The 16494-nt window shown below is 48.0% G+C and overlaps 1 protein-coding gene across 1 annotated transcript; it reads left to right on the top strand.

Annotated features, from left to right (window-relative positions):
- Window positions 1-2432: 2432 nt before the first annotated feature.
- On the top strand, window positions 2433-6291 carry EGR1 (early growth response 1). Its single transcript, XM_006923063.3, has 2 exons — window positions 2433-3012; window positions 3740-6291. The coding sequence occupies exons 1-2, from the start codon at window positions 2727-2729 to the stop codon at window positions 5065-5067; spliced, it is 1614 nt and encodes a 537-aa protein (XP_006923125.1). The 5' UTR covers window positions 2433-2726; the 3' UTR covers window positions 5068-6291.
- Window positions 6292-16494: the final 10203 nt, after the last annotated feature.

The raw sequence follows: 16494 nt of genomic DNA, 5'->3' as shown, positions 1-16494 counted from the left end.
CTGCTCTAAGAAATGATGCTCTGCTGTAGCAAGAAGGATTCGAATGAGCTCTTCAGGACAAGGTCCTCTGTGTTAGAAACAGAATGTTTCTCCCTCTCTGTACAACTTTTCAGAAACGGATCACTGGGGTTTGCTTGGAGGCTGAGGATGGGTGGGTGAACTGTGGGTGGGTCAAAAGCCTCTGAAAATAACAATAGCTACTGTTTGTTGAATGCCAATTGCAAGGTAGGCACTGTGCTTTGAGACTCCACAGATGCAAGGCAGTCCATGTAAGTTTCAGTCTTCACAACAATCCTTCCATGTGAGTATCATTAACATTAGCCCTATTTTACAGTTGAAGAAAGGGAGATACAAAAAGCCTGGCTGAGGTATCCCACCAGGGAGTGGTAAAATGGGCATTCAGACACAGGACCATCTGACCCTGCCTAGCCTGGCTTTCTGCCCTGCAGAAGGCCTCAGAGGGGTACATCACTCCTGTCCCTAACGGACAACTTGATAGGTAGGCGTTGAGAGTAGGCCTCCTACCCTGCCCTAGACACTTGGGATGGGGAGCTCAGACGTAGAGCAGAGAGACAAAGAAGTCCTGCTTCATTGCTGGATTCTTTAAGTAGATTTTTATAATAAAATGTCCTGGAGGATGGGGTGTGAAACAGAGGGATGAAGTCCAAGAGATTTACAACCCCATTCTCAACCCTCACTCAAACCCCCTGACCCCGACCTCCTGAGGCTGCTTGGGTTCATGGAGACCTTGACCTGCCTCCTTCCCTTTAGGTATCGTCAGCACTCTCCCACACGCACACTTCATGCTTCCTTTTCAAATTCAGAAAAACAACACCTCCCCTGGATTCAGAGCTAGTGCTGGAGCTTTCCGCTCCCGGAATCCCTGTTCTCTTTGGGGCGCGCACTTGACTGCGGGGTAGAAAGGACGGGGAGGGCTTCCCTGTTCGCGTCCGGCTCCTGGGAGACCTGCGGGAATCATTCCCGCCTACACCCCCACCTCCAACTCGGGGAGAAGAGTGTTGTCCCGCCCCGAGTCTAGTCGCCTCTGCGGTGACGGATCCCCAGGGACTGCAGGGAGAGCCCAGGCTGCAGCGCCTGCTCAGTTCGCGCTCACTGCGTCTAAGGCTCCCCCGGCCTGGCTCGGCGCCCAGCACAGGAGCCGGGAGGGGGAGCAAGAAGGCTGCGGAAAAGTCCGCTTGGCCGGGGGATCCGAGAACCAAGCTGGAGAGGGGCCTCCAGGGGGCAGCACCAAGCCGCTGAGCAGGTCCTCTCTTCGTGCTAGCCTGGGGTCCCCAGACAGCTCATAAGGAAGCCCCCCTTTCAGATTCACGCACTGCCCACCCTACCTCCACCTGTTCTGGATAAAGATGGGGAAGTCTCCCACCACCACAAGGACCACCAGCTTCCGGTGAGAAAAAGACTCAGGTCTCTCCTAGGGCAACCAAGTTCCCTCATCTGGTCGCCCAAAGGTGGGCTCTTCCCCAGAGGAGACCAGGGAACAGCCTTTCGGTTCCGGGAGGCGCAGAGGGATCCCCAGGTTCCAACATCCTATTGGCAGATGGTGGAGAAGCAAGAGCTCACCGCAACGCACAGGAACCATCTGGCTATTATTTCCTAGCCTCAGTTTCCCCGGTGACACCTGGAAAGGCACCGTGCCGTTAGTCGAGGCACCAGGTCAAGGCCCCGCCTCTCCTGGGCGGCCTCTGCCCCGGCCAACCCAGCCACTCCTCCCCTTCGCTCCCTCTCCGCTCCCACGGTCCCAGAGGTGGGCGGGCGGGCACTGGATGACGGCGGCAGAACCCCAGCCCGACTCGCCCTCGCCCCCGCCCAGGGCCGGGCTTCCCCAGTCCAGTCCCCGCCGGGGAGCCGCCTGAGCCACGCACGGTGCGCCTAGTGCTCCGCGCCTGAGCCCTCCCTGCCTGGGCGTCCCCCGCTTTGGCGTGCGTTCGGGCTCCCGGCTTGGAACCAGGGAGGAGTGAGAGAGCCAGGGAGCAGCAAGCAGCGACCCGGAAACGCCATATAAGGAGCAGGAAGGATCCCCGCCGGAACAACCCTTATTTGGGCAGCGCCTAATTTGGAGCGGCCCGATATGGCCTGGCCGCTTCCGGCTCTGGGAGGAGGGAAGAAGGCGGAGGGAAGGGGCGGGGGCAAAGTCGGGAACTCTGGGGCAGCTTGAGCCCGCGAGTCCCCAGCTGCTGCTTGAGCCTCAGGCTTTCTTGAGGACTGGGTCCCCGGGGTGCGAGAGCGGGCGCAAAGCCCGGGGTGCGGGATAGTGGTGCCCACCGTTCTGGGATAGGGGGCTTCACGTCACTCCGGGTCCTCCCGGCGGGTCTTGCCATATTAGGGCTTCCTGCTTCCCATATATGGCCATGTACGTCACGACGGAGGCGGGCCCGCGCCCTTCCAGACCCTTCAAATAGAGGCGGATCCGGGGAGTCGCGAGAGATCCCAGCGTGCAGAACTTGGGGAGTCGCCGCCGCCGCCGTCAGCTACCGCCGCCAGCTTCCGCCGCCCAGCACCGGCCCCTACCCGGGCCTGGGTAGCAGCGCCGCGTCCACACCGGCCGGCGGCGAGGGCAAGCCTGGGGACCCCACCTGCGTTCTCCACAGTGTGCCCCGCGCCCCGCATGTGACCCGGCCAGGCCCCCGCGAGTGTATTCCCCGCAGCTCCAGCCCGGGGCTGCACCCACCCGTTCCAACACCAGCTCTCCAGCCCGCCCGTCCAGGATGGCCGCAGCCAAGGCCGAGATGCAGCTGATGTCCCCACTGCAGATTTCCGACCCGTTCGGCTCCTTTCCTCACTCGCCCACCATGGACAACTATCCTAAACTGGAGGAGATGATGCTGCTGAGCAACGGGGCTCCCCAGTTCCTCAGTGCCGCCGGGGCCCCCGAGGGGAGCAGCGGTGGCAGCAACGGCAGCAGCGGTGGAGGTGGAGGGGGCAGCAGCAGCAGCAGCGCCTTCAACCCTCAAGGGGAGGCGGGTGAGCAGCCCTACGAGCACCTGACCTCAGGTAAGCGGTGGCCTACGCCGAGAATTAGCCCCTTCGCCACCATCCTAGCTTTCAGTCCTCCCTCCGTGGCCTTTGCTGCGCTCCCTTCACCGCAGCGGTGCTCCTGGACCTCAGGGTTGCAAGTGGGGTTTCCCTTCAATTCCTCGCATCCCCCGGGTCATGTGTTAGAGGGATGCCTGGGGACATCCGCCTCCGCCTCCACCTCCACCCTCCTAGTCCCTAGCGGTGCGCAGAGGAGCGAGCTTTTGTTTTGGACGGAGAGCTCCGGGGCTGCGTGGGTGGGTGGAGGTGGGGGGGAGGGCTTGTTTTGATGAGCAGGGCCGCGCGGCCCTACCCCCACCCAAAGGCTTGCCTTGCCTGCCGCCTGGCCACAAGGATGGACCCTGACCCTTGGCCAGGGATGTCCCGGCAGCCCTGGCAGAGTAGGGAACGTGCACTAGCGATAGCCAACGGGGTGCCGGCGGGAATCTGTCCGCCGCGCAGCCGCCACTGCGGAGCGCTAGGAGCTGCAGTGGAGGGGGATTCTCCGTATTTGCGTCAGCTGTTGTTGAAATGGGCTCTGCCGCTGGAGCGGGTCCAGGAACATTGCAATCTGCTGCTATCAATTATTAACCAGCTCGGCAGTCAGTGGTAGCCGGCTCGACCTCTTGCCTGGCAGCTTGGGTCCTCCTCGTCCTCCAGTGATTGCTCTCCAGTAACCAAGCCTCCTCCTTCTCTGTCTTGCCAGAGTCTTTTCCTGACATCTCTCTGAATAACGAGAAGGTTCTGGTGGAGACAAGTTACCCCAGCCAAACCACCCGGCTGCCCCCCATCACCTACACCGGCCGCTTCTCTCTGGAGCCTGCGCCCAACAGTGGCAACACTTTGTGGCCTGAGCCCCTCTTCAGCCTGGTCAGCGGCCTCGTGAGCATGACCAACCCACCGGCCACCTCATCCTCAGCACCATCTCCAGCGGCCTCCTCTTCATCCTCAGCCTCTCAGAGTCCACCCCTGAGCTGTGCGGTGCAATCCAGTGACAGCAGCCCCATTTACTCAGCGGCACCCACCTTTCCCACGCCTAACACTGATATCTTCCCTGAGCCACAGAGCCAGGCCTATCCTGGCTCGGCAGGTACTGCGCTCCAGTACCCACCTCCTGCCTACCCTGCTGCCAAGGGTAGTTTCCAGGTCCCTATGATTCCTGACTATCTGTTTCCACAACAGCAGGGGGACCTGGGCCTAGGCACCCCAGACCAGAAGCCCTTCCAGGGCCTGGAGAGCCGCACCCAGCAGCCTTCACTCACTCCACTCTCTACCATCAAGGCCTTTGCCACACAGTCCGGCTCCCAAGACCTGAAGGCTCTCAACACGACTTACCAGTCCCAGCTCATCAAACCCAGCCGCATGCGCAAATACCCTAACCGGCCCAGCAAGACACCCCCCCACGAACGCCCTTATGCCTGTCCCGTAGAGTCCTGTGACCGCCGCTTCTCCCGTTCAGATGAGCTCACCCGCCACATTCGCATCCACACTGGCCAGAAGCCCTTCCAGTGTCGCATTTGCATGCGCAACTTCAGCCGCAGTGACCACCTCACCACTCACATCCGCACCCACACAGGAGAGAAGCCCTTCGCCTGTGACATCTGTGGGAGGAAATTTGCCAGGAGCGATGAACGCAAAAGGCATACCAAGATCCACTTGCGGCAAAAGGACAAAAAAGCAGACAAAGGTGTTGTGGCCTCTTCTGCCACCCCCTCCCTCTCTTCCTACTCCTCGCCAGTGGCTACCTCCTATACCTCCCCAGTCACTACCTCTTACCCATCCTCAGCCACCACTTCATACCCATCACCTGTGCCCACCTCCTACTCTTCTCCTGGCTCCTCCACCTACCCATCCCCTGTGCACAGTGGTTTCCCCTCACCCTCAGTGGCCACCACATACTCCTCTGTTCCCCCTGCTTTCCCTGCCCAAGTCAGCAGCTTCCCTTCTTCATCTGTCACCAACTCCTTCAGCGCCTCCACAGGGCTTTCGGACATGACAACAACATTTTCTCCCAGGACAATTGAAATTTGCTAAAGGGAAAGTGGGAGAAAGGGAAAAAAGGAGAAAAAGAAACACAAGAGACTTAAAGGACAGGAGGAGGAAATGGCCTTATGAGGGTTTCCTCTTAGGCCAGATGGAGGTTCTCAGAGCCAGTCCTCCCCTCTAATTGACCCCAGGGTCAGTGTGGAAGGTCTGTTGGCCAACAATCCTTTCTGCCCACTTTCCCTTCCTCCCCTACTCCCTTTGACTTCAGCTGCCTGAAACAGCCATGTGCAAGTTCTTCACTTCTATCCAAAGAACTTGATTTGCATGGATTTTGGATATATCATTTCAGTATCATCTCCACCGTACGCCTGACCCCTTGCTCCCTTCAATGCTAGAAAATCGAGTTGGCAAAATGGGGTTTGGGCCTCTCAGAGCCCAGCCCTGCACCCTTGTACAGTGTCTGTGCCATGGATTTCATTTTTCTTGGGGTACTCTTGATGTGAAGATAATTTGAAAATTCTATTGTATTATTTGGAGTTAGGTCCTCACTTTGGGGGGAAAAAAAAAAGAAAAGCCAAGCAAACCAATGGTGATCCTTTATTTTGTGATGATGCTGTGATGATTAAGTTTGAAGCTTTTTTTGAAACAGCAGCCTTCGGTATTAATCAGCATGTGTCAGAGTGACGTTCCGTTAACCTTTTTGTAAATATTGCCCGACTGTACTCTCACATGTGGCAAAATATGGTTTGGTTTTTCTTTTCTTTTTTTTTTTTGAAAGTGGTTTTTGTTTTCGTCCTTTTGGTTTAAAAAGTTTCACGTCTTGGTGCCTTTTGTGTGATGCGCCTTGCTGACGGCTTGACATGTGCCAGTGTGAGGAACGTGCTCACCTCTAGCCTTAAGGGGGGCAGGAGTGATGATTCGGGGGAGGCTTTGGGAGCAAAATAAGGAAGAGGACTGGGCTGAGCCTCAGTTTTCTGGAATGTAAGAAAACAAAATCTAAAAATCTGAACTCTCAAAAGTCTATTTTTTTAACTGAAAATGTACATTTATAAATATATTCAGGAGTTGGAATGTTGTAGTTACCTACTGAGTAGGCGGCAATTTTTGTATGTTATGAACATGCAGTTCATTATTTTGTGGTTTTATTTTACTTTGTACTTGTGTTTGCTTAAACAAAGTGACTGTTTGGCTTATAAACACATTGAATGCGCTTTATTGCCCATGGGATATGTGGTGTATATCCTGCAGAAAAATTAAAAGGAAAATAAAATAGCTGCGGTTGCCCATGTCTTTCCTGAGCTAGGGGGAGAGATCTGCCGTCACGTCCCTGTTGGGGAATTTGAGGGGCTTTTACAGGGACAAGGATATTCTGATCAGAGTCATGCCCACTGTGTGTCACTGGAGTGAATTCTTTATGAGGACTGGGTGTGGGTCTCCTCTTCTTGATTCTGGGCCTATTCCTTCTCAATCTGGTGAGCTGCAGCCTTATCTTGGTTAGTTAAAGCTACAAAAGGCCAGAGGTAGGGGTAGAACATGTATGATAGAGGCATGCTTCTGGCTCCAAAATGTTCAGCCAGCCCTGTTCCCCATCTCTACCAAGAGTTGGGAAAATCTTATGTTCTTGGGAATTCCTGCCATATGCACTTGAGGGAGATAAAGGGTAGGCACGAGGCCTTTAGGAAACAGTAAAAGCTGGAGCTGACTCAGCCTCTCCCTCCCATCCTCCATGTCCCCAGAAACCTGAGAGTGGTAAAAAAAGCCTAGAAGAGGCGAGGGCCAGTTCTCAAGCCAAGAATCCTTCCAGTTAGAAATCTCACTACTTGCCAGCTGGAGCTGCCATCCTTGGCAGCTTCCAGAACATGGGACAGAATGGGCAGGAGGCTTGCCTGGTATCTAAGGTTCCCATCCAGACCAAGTCTGTACCTGTTGTGTAGGAGGCCTGAGGTGCTAGCCCCTTGAGGGTCCATGCTCAACTGGAGCAGTCCTTGTGGGCTTGTGAGCATCTGTCTGCAATGTGAGGCCTTGAGCTGACCACAACAATGCAGATCGTCAGTTGGGGAGAAAGAGATGTAAGCCAAAAATTACAACACAGTGTTATATTATATAATATGAGCAAGCATGGTGCTCTATGGGAGCACAGAGGACACCCAATCCACCCAGGGCCTTAGGAAAGGTGGAAAAAACAAGTTGGAAAAGGTAAGTAGGAGTCAACCTGATTGACTTGCTTTGTGTGTGAAGCAGGAAGGGTGTTGGCTGAGCCTTTGCCCAGAAGAGTGGATGGATAGATTACTGAATGGAAGCACTACCTCCAGCCCTGATACAATTCTTCTTTGACTTGCGGACATCACCATCCATTGATCAGGTGGGTGCAATAGATTTGATATCGTGGAATTCCCAAGCCTTGGCTCTCCTTCCAACTTCTGACCCCTCCCTCAATCATGGACAATAAAGAATCCCCCTCCCTACCTACTATGGTTATTAGGCCCTGATTGAAGTCAAGGTCTCACCTCCCTCCCCTTTTCTTCCCTCTCCGAGGGTTTCCCAGGTTACAGACATCTTCTGGAGCCAGGGGAATTCCAGCAATCCCCTGGAATTGGCCCAATTCTGTCTTATCTAGCCTCTGCACCAACATTGTTAATCTCTGCCCTATCACATAAGACCAGGATCCTCAGCCTGGAGCAGGGGTAACTGAAACATGTTCTGTAGTACAGAGCATATCCTTGTGAGCCTCCTAGCAAAATTTCCAGGTCCTGATGGGACAATATTTGAGTTGGCACACCTTTTCCCAGCTCCACCTACCCCTCCCCATCTCACTCTATGCCCAGAAACACAAGTCTATGCCTGTTACACATTCTTGAGAATTTCTCCCACATACTCCCAAGAAACAAAACATGGCAAGAATAAAATATGAAAGGAGCAAAGAGAATCTGTTGCTTTCAAGCAGAGGAGCTCCTATGTTATTATAGTGCATCAGAATCAGATTCCCAGATTGTCTGATTCTTGAGGTCTGGGATGGCGTCCTGGAACTGGCCTTGATAATAAGCACCCCAGGCAATTCTGATGCAGATGACTTGGGGAGAAATTCTGCCAAGCCTGCTAGCTAATTTTTCTAAGTGCTGTCACGTAGGGTGTCTTTAGGTTCTGACAGTTCAAAATCAAGTCTCTTGGCATGGCTAAAATAGGGTAAGACTCAAAAATTGTCCCATTTTACAGTCTTATAGTATAAAATAAAAGGAAATTGTTCATTTTAACTCCTGCCCCTGTGAGAGAAATCTGAAACCAAGGGCACAGGGCAGTGCTGATGAAAGTTATCATCATAAAGGTTTGGGAAGGGACCCAGATAATGTTGAACAATTGAGTGCTACCTGGGGATATTGTCTAGGGCTTCAGGAATGTGGAGAAGGACAGAGAGGAGTGGGGTGGTAGAGGAGAGGGGGTGGAGGGCTCCTCCAGCGAAGGACAGGTTTAGATTCTGAAGTAAAAGAAAGAACCAGGTCCTAAGGACACTTGACCCTTCTTCTTGAATTTCAGGACTGTTCAGCCTCAACCATTTTGAAATATTCTAAGCATTCAGGATGGTGGAGCTTAGCCTGCTTGTCAGGCTAGGTTTGAAGTGTGCTTTCTTCAACCTTTCCTCACTCAGAACCCCCACCACAACCCCAGCAAGAAATGAAGTCAGGAATGGATACTGTAGGCTCAGTTTTCCCCTGGTTCAGCCACTTAGGGCAGTCTGAGAAGGAAAGACTGGGCAGAGTGAGATCCAGTGTTCTAAAGAAAATGAGGCCAGGTCTAAAAGAATCAGATGTCAAGCAGATAGGATTTCAACATTTTACCCATAAATCTTGGGTGCTAATAAGATTTTTGCATCCAAACAGCAAATCTAGCCCTCCACTTCAGTGGTTTTCCTTTCCATCTTCCTTTTCCCATTATTAGAAACTAGAAGAACTTTTTGAGGCAAGCCAACTTGAGAAGTTCTCTTAGGTCAAGTTGGTGCCTCAGTTTCTCAGATCCAAGTCAAACTGTCTCATCTGCTTTTTCAGGGAGCTCTCTCCAACCTTATTATTATTATTATTATTATTATTATTATTGCAACTTTATTGAGGTACAATTGATGTACAGTAAACTGTGCATACAAAATGTACAATTTGATGAGTCTTAAGATATGTGTACACCGGTGAAATCATCACCACAATTAAGATAATGAACCTATCCATTATCCCCAAAACTTTCCTCATTCCCATTGGCAATCTTTCCTTCTTCCACCCCTTTCCCCAGGCAACCACCAATCTGCTTTCTGTTGCATATAGATCAGTTTGCATTTTCTGGAGTTTCATATAAATCAAATAATGCAGGAGGTACTCATTTTGGTCTGGGTTCTTTGATTTAGTATCATTTTGAGATTCATTCATGTTTGTATATATAAATAGTTCACTCATTTTTATTGCTGAATAGTATTCCACTGTATGGCTGCAGCACAATTTGTTCACCTTTTCACCTGTGGATGGACATTTGGGTGGGTTTCCTTTGGGGATACTATAAATAAAGCTTCTGTGAACATTTGAGTAAAAGTCTTTGTGTGTACGCGTCCTCATTTAGTCCAAAGCCCCACGTTTGACTCTTTCTACCACGTTTCCACTTACTCAGCTTCCTCTTACTCAAAGTGATAATCACCCATCTTCCCCAAAGAGTCAGAACCCAGCTTCCTAAGGGGTTTGCTTCATTTAAGCTTTCCTCCTATAAGCAGAGCCAGCCCTTTTATCATTTTTATTGCTCTACTTCCCATTTGTTTGTACCTTCCTGGTAATGCGCTGTCTGGGACTAAGCAAGATATACTGTCATTATTTATTCAGCTTGGCAAAGGTACGTAAGTCCTTGGTGATACTTTTCTAAGGAGAAAGGTACCTGATCAAGGGTGGGCTATACGTTGATGAGGCACTCCTACCTCAAAAGGAGGAAGGGGCTAAGATCAGATGATATAGGAAGTTACCCCTGGAGACTAGTTCTAAGAGGTTATCTGTACACTTTGCCTTGTATTACTATCTCCTGGGGATTCTTTCCCCAGAAAGGTGTTCTGCAGCCAGGCCCTAGTCACCCACTAGTTGTCACAAACCCTATCTTACCACATCCCGCCTCTCGGTTCTGAGAGAGTGTTGTAACCACAACGTTTCTCCCTCCTATTTGGGTCCTGAGAGCCTGGGACTGTGGAGCAGCCTGAGTGAAAAGGGCAGCTGAGGCCAGAGGATTGTTCTTGTCTGTATTTCCAACTCTGATTAACTGGCCCTTGCTGCCTGCCTGAGTATGTGTTTAAACTTTGACTTCTCTTAAACTGTCTTCTCAGGAACATTGAATCTTCTCCAGCTGCCTTATCAGAACCAATTTTCAGTCACCTCAACATCAAAGGTCCTTCTCAAACTGTCCTCTCAGAACCACCTGTTTAACACTGCAGGTCCACCTGACTTGGTCCTGGATAAGACTTCTCAGATCAGTGATGAGGCTAACTAGTACCTTGGGGAGCATTCTCAGTCTTTTACGAATGACACAAACACAACTTTGATTGCCCCCAAGTCCCTATAAAACAGGAACTCTGGAGTGGTGGCTACTTCCAGTCTCATCACAGCAGCCTCAGAACTGATTTTGTCTCTTTGGATTTGTGATGACTCCCCTGAATTGCCTTCTCAGGATCATCTTTCATTCTCTTCAGAACCAGATTTCATTTTGGGCTAATGAAACTACTAAAGTCCTTAGAATTTTCTTCTCAGAAGTATTGTGACTCTATCCAGAAAGACTTCTTCAATCTCCTCAGGTCTATTAGGCTTCATAAAGTAAGTCTTTAAGTTATTGATCCATGGCCCTCAGGTTCCCCCTCTGTTTTATGGGGAAAATAATGCTTATTTTCTTCTTCTTCTTCTTAAAAATAAGAACATTAATTTTTTTCTGAATACAAAATATATATTCATTGTGAGTAATATAGAAACGCCTTGCCTTTTTCACACATGATGAAAGGAGGGAAAGCACTTTGACATGTGAAATCACTTACACCGATGGAGGGAGAATAAACCAGTACTCGCTTTCCTGAGGGCAATTCAAGAGCATGTACCTAGAGCCTTATAAGAGTTTATGCCCTCTGACCTAGCAATTCTTCCAGGAATGGCTATTAATTACAATATTATTCATAATGGAGTAAAACTGGCAATAACATAAATATTCCATGGGTGATGGCTTAAATAAATTGTTATATAATGGACTACTAGGCAGTCATTACTATAAACCATGTTTTGAAATAATTATTGACCTAAAAAATTCCCACAATATAATACTTAAGTGATAAATTAATATGTAAAACTTTATATGCCATATTCCAATTTTATAAAATACAAGCACGTGCACACACATAACATCAAATGTTGTGGGTTTTTTTTTTTTTTTAGGCGACGCAACCCTTGGTTGACCTCACAGATTGCAAGGACTTTGTCAGTTTATAATCTCTTATTTTTTAAATTATTTTACACCTACAGCACCTGGTCTTCCTAGATCGTCTCCCATCCAAGTTCTAACCAGGCCCAACGCTGCTTAGCTTTCAAGATTTGACGGGACTGAGCTTGTTAATGGTTGTTACTTCTGGTGGGATTCTAGAAAATTTTTATTTCATAGTTTATATTTTTCTGTATTTTCCAAGTGAGCAGGCATGCATTTTTTTTTTTAATCACTGGAAGAAAATCATTCTATTTTTGAAAGAAAAAATTAGACTAGGTAAGCAAACAATTATTTCCTAGACTGGCATGATCTATGGGTCTTTACGAAGGTCCTCTCCGCTGCAGATATCTGCCCCTTCAGTTGTAAGGTGGGAAAAGAAGAGTGCTGAAAAAGAAGGAGAGGAAAGATTTTCTAGGGCCTCAGAGCTCTAGGTTCTTTGCTACTGGACACAAGTTGGCTGTTTAATATTCCCATAGGTGGATGGTCTTCTGTGGCTGGCAGAATAGAAGGATCCGTGAGCTGTTGCTGGCTTCTAAATTTTGGGGCTGTGGGATTTTTTTTTTTTTTAAGTTAGAAAGGGTAGCCATTTTATTAGCTCAACAAGCTCCCTCAACTATTTCTTAGAGAACTCTTGATATCTTGCCCCCATCATTGTCTCTAGGCCCATTTCCAATATACAATTTATGCAGACTACTAGGCTCAAAGCCTTTCTCTTAAATTTATTTCTTCTGCTTATGACCGAATTATGTTAACCAGGTGGTCTTGTCAGTTATTCTTGGATTAGACTGTTTGCTTTGTTGTGCCCTAATTGAGTGGGCACACCTATGAAGGAAGAGCCCAAGTCTGGATAACTTTCTGGAGACCACAGTCAGCATGCTCCTTCAGTCTACATTGCTCCTTCAGTCAATCAGTCAGTCTGTTATCCAGAAAACATGTATCAAATACCAACTTAATGTCAGGCCCTGAGCACATAGAGATAAGAGTCTGGGGCAGCACAGAATTGTGTAGGGGGCAGATTTAGAAATAATTACCTTATGGTGTGATATATTAGAGGTGTGTATGGAACAGAGAGTGACTAATTCTGTCAAGGAGGAGGAGACTAAGGAAATGGTTGTGGAAGGAAGATTGGGAGTTCACAGGAGGATTTACAGGCAGAGGGAACAGCAAGTGCAAAGGCAAGGTGGTCTGTGTGTTCAGGAACCAGTGACTGGATGGTGGTGTGGACAGGAAGTAAAGAGAGGAGGGGCAGGAAATGCTGCTGGAAAGGCAGGTTGGGGCCAGGATTGGAAGGTTGTACTTTTCTTAGAGGCAACAAAGACTCACATGATGTTTAAAAGAAGGCCAACAACTTAGTTTGGCAGTGTTTCTGGGTGTTTGAAAGACTGTACTGCTTGCTACCTCCTTGGGAGGGTCCTGGTGCTCTCACTCCACTTTCAATTTAGTTATTGCAATAATAACAGTAATGGGCCTCAGGTTCATCCATGGCTGGTCTCTTCAGATTTTATACATGCTCTTTAATTTTAGCTTTTAATAAAGTTATGAGTCACTTCAAACAATTCTTCTCTCTTAGCCCATTTTCTGTCAAATAAGATATAATATCTAAACATGCTAAAATTTCATGGATAAATCAAGCCTCGTGGTTTTTTTTTTTTATTGTGTAAATTTTCAAACATTCACAAAAGTAGGAGGGAATAGTATAATGAACCTCTGTGTATCTATCAAGTAGTTTGACAACTGTCAATTCACAAGTGATTTTGTTTCTTCTACACTACCTTCTTCCCTCCCTACCACTGACACAGGATTGTTTTGAACAAATTCCAGACATTATACAATTTCATCTGTAAAAACCTCAGTTCCTTTGATTGAATCAGGACCTAAAAAAGACCACACTTTGCATTTGGTTAAGTCTTTTAAGTTTCTTTTATCTATAATAATTTCCCTTGCTATTTATTTATTAAAGAAACTAGGTTATTTGTACTAAAGAATTCCCCACTTTTGGGATTTAACAGATTGTATTGTTTTTTCCCCCTCTACAATGTTGTTTAATATGCTAAATGAATTAATATGCTAAATTCCATGAATTTACCATAAACTGGCTGTTACACCTAGAGGCTTGATCAGATCAGATTCACTTTTTAAGTGATGGTATGTAGATAGCATCATATGTCACTACTGCAGCATATCAAGAGGCACATAATATTTTGGTTCTTTCCCTCTAATTTCCTAGATAAGATTTTTTTTAATTGAAATATAATTCATGTAACATAAAATCCTCCATTTTAAAGTGTACAATTCAATAGTTTTTAACATAGTTACAATGCTGTACAACTATTGACATTATCTAATTCCAGAACATTACCATCATCAATCCTCAAAGAAACCCCATACCTGTTAGCAATCACTCCCCATTTCAACCCCAACCCCGACCCCCAACACCAGGCAACTACTAATCAACTTTCCGTTTCTATGGATTTGCCTATTCTGGACATTTCATATAAATAGAATCATAAAATATGTAGCCTTTTGTATCTGGCTTTGTTTACTTAAGCATGTTTTTAAGGTTCCTATGTACTGAAGCATGCATCAGTACTTCATTTCTTTTTTTTGGCTGAATAATATTCCTGTGTGTGGTTGAACCAAATTTTATGTATCCATTCATCATTTATGTACCCATGGACACTTGGGTTGTTTCCACTTTGGGCTGCTGTGAATAATGCTACTGCTATGAACATTATGTACATGTTTCTATGTGAACGTATGTTTTCAATTCTCTTGAGTAGTCTCTCTTTTTGCAATGTTAAGATTAATTGGTGGGGTTCAAGTATTACTGGTGTTATGAAGTTCTCCATGCTACCCAGGCCCATCTGTCCAGGCCCTAGAAATACTCTGGTGGCAAGTCTGAACCAAACCAAGTGAACACTCTCAACCAGGTTGTCACTTGTGCAATGAACACTAGGGAAATGTAGGTGTGAGCAGATTTTTGTGATCTCAGTCTATCTGAGCAGGAGCCCCAGAAGGAGTGGAGAAGCCTTGGTGGCAGCCAGCAAAGTAATCAAGCACATGTGCTCTAATCAAGCACATGGGCTCTAATTCCTCTGCCACTTACATTACTTAATGATCACAGGCAATTTTCCTACTTCTCTGAGCCTCAGTTTTCACCTGTAGAAAACGGGCATAATGGTACCATCTCAGTGATGTGTGGTGAGGATTAAATGATCTAAAGTCTATTGAGTGCTGGGCCCACTCGCATTAACTGGGAGCTAATGTTTATTGAGGAGCCCATAAACCTCAGCTTCCTTATCTCTAAAGCAGGGATAACAGTAAGATCCTCCTTAGGGAGGGAATTAAAATGGATGATAAATGAAGTGTGGTTGACATATAAATACATATTAACTGTTCATACTATTAACACCTCTCCTGTTTTGCTCGAGGTCACAACCAGGTAGTTCCCTTCTCCCACTGCTTTCTTCTTCACCCGGTTCCAGTGACAAGACTCTTCTTGTCTTTTTGGACAGAAGACCCTCAGGAAAGAAGAATGACACCCAGAAAAGAGCACATGAGGTGAGGAGAAGATCCAGGGGTCTCTCTCTTCCACTGCACTCACACCTAGGGCCTTCCTAACCAGCATCTCTCTCACACAAAGCTCTGGCCCAAGGATTCATTTTAGGGGCTCGTGTAATTTCCAGAGGACCAGTATTAATCTTCCCCACGTACAAGATGAGTGGTAGCTTGAAGCCAAGTGCTTCTCAGCCAAGGAAAGAAATGGAAGTTTCTCTTTTTCCTTCCGTGTTTCTCTCCCCCTCCCTTTTGCGGGGGAGCCGAATGTGCTCACTCTGGAGGGACCAAGGGAAGCCGGGGCTGGCTCTAATGCAATTTTGCCTAGATGAAGCTGGCAGCTGGGAACCACTTTCCCTCAGCTTGCCCTCTGCCGGGGAAACTCCATGACGGAGACTAGGCAGCTGGCAGGGGGAAGCCTCAGGTTTGAGGCTGCTGCTGCTGCTGCTGCTATAGTGCCACCTGGGGCCACACAGAACCCCACAGAAGACCCCACAGGAGCCCACGGCCATGAAGACTGATGCTGATGCCCATTTGGTTCCTGAGGAACTCCCACAAAGGCAATACCTTGGGACCTGGGAGCAAGGATTTCTTTCTCCGTAGCAAATGCAAAGGAACACAGGACCTTGTAAAAGGAATGTGTTAGGGAATCTGAAAACTTGGGTTTCAGTCTCAATGCCACCACTCCACGAGAAATTGGGTCAAATTGCTTAAGATTTTTGCCTAAATTTTAGTCTTTCCATTTGTAAAATGAGTGTTCTATTACCACTCTCATCAGACTGTGGGAAGAATTAGTTGAAATAATGTATGGGAAACTGAAATATGGGAGATGGTTAATACATATTCATTTACTCCACAGAGGAACTGAGGAAAAAGGAAATCACTGGATTCTGGAGGCTTTATGGTTTATCAGCTTCTGCGGAATTAAGCGCCGGCGTTGTTGCCATTTGTTGTGTGCCTGGTTTTAGTGAAGATGAGTGTTTATCATTCACCATGTGTTCCTGAGAGGCTACCTGAATATCCCGGGCCTCAGAACTGGTTTCTCTGGGTGGCCAAGGATCAACACTTAGAGCAGAAGGAACCTGTTTCTTCGTCTCCTTTAAGCTCTTTGCTGCCCTCCATGAACCAGTCCTTTTGTGCCACCAGCACTGCATCGCCATTCTGGGGGAGGCCAGAATGACACAGCTACATGTCACCCTGTGATCTACCGTGGGGGGAAGGAGCTATGTCCCTGCTGGAACTGAAAAACATCCTTGAGGGCTGCAACTTATACAGAGAAGGTTACCATGCCAACAACAGCTTCCTTGTCCAACAAGGATGAAAGGAAACAAGGCTGTGGGTGACACACATCTATTGTGCGTGTCCACACATTTGCTTGGAACCTCTTAGGGGCCGCTAACTGCAGCTCAGCAGGATGGGGCTGCAACTGAGAGGCAGGAAGATTCA

Source organism: Pteropus alecto, unplaced genomic scaffold (genome assembly GCF_000325575.1).
Source record: "Pteropus alecto unplaced genomic scaffold, ASM32557v1 scaffold78, whole genome shotgun sequence".
Classification (NCBI taxonomy): domain Eukaryota; kingdom Metazoa; phylum Chordata; class Mammalia; order Chiroptera; family Pteropodidae; genus Pteropus; species Pteropus alecto.
This window is presented reverse-complemented; position numbering and strand designations above follow the sequence as displayed.

Bases quoted from the DNA above. Each gene is read 5' to 3' on its own strand.
- EGR1 (XM_006923063.3), top strand. From the start codon at position 2,727: ATGGCCGCAGCCAAGGCCGAGATGCAGCTGATGTCCCCACTGCAGATT. The intron at 3,013-3,739 runs GTAAGCGGTGGC...CTGTCTTGCCAG, and splicing joins CTACGAGCACCTGACCTCAG to AGTCTTTTCCTGACATCTCT.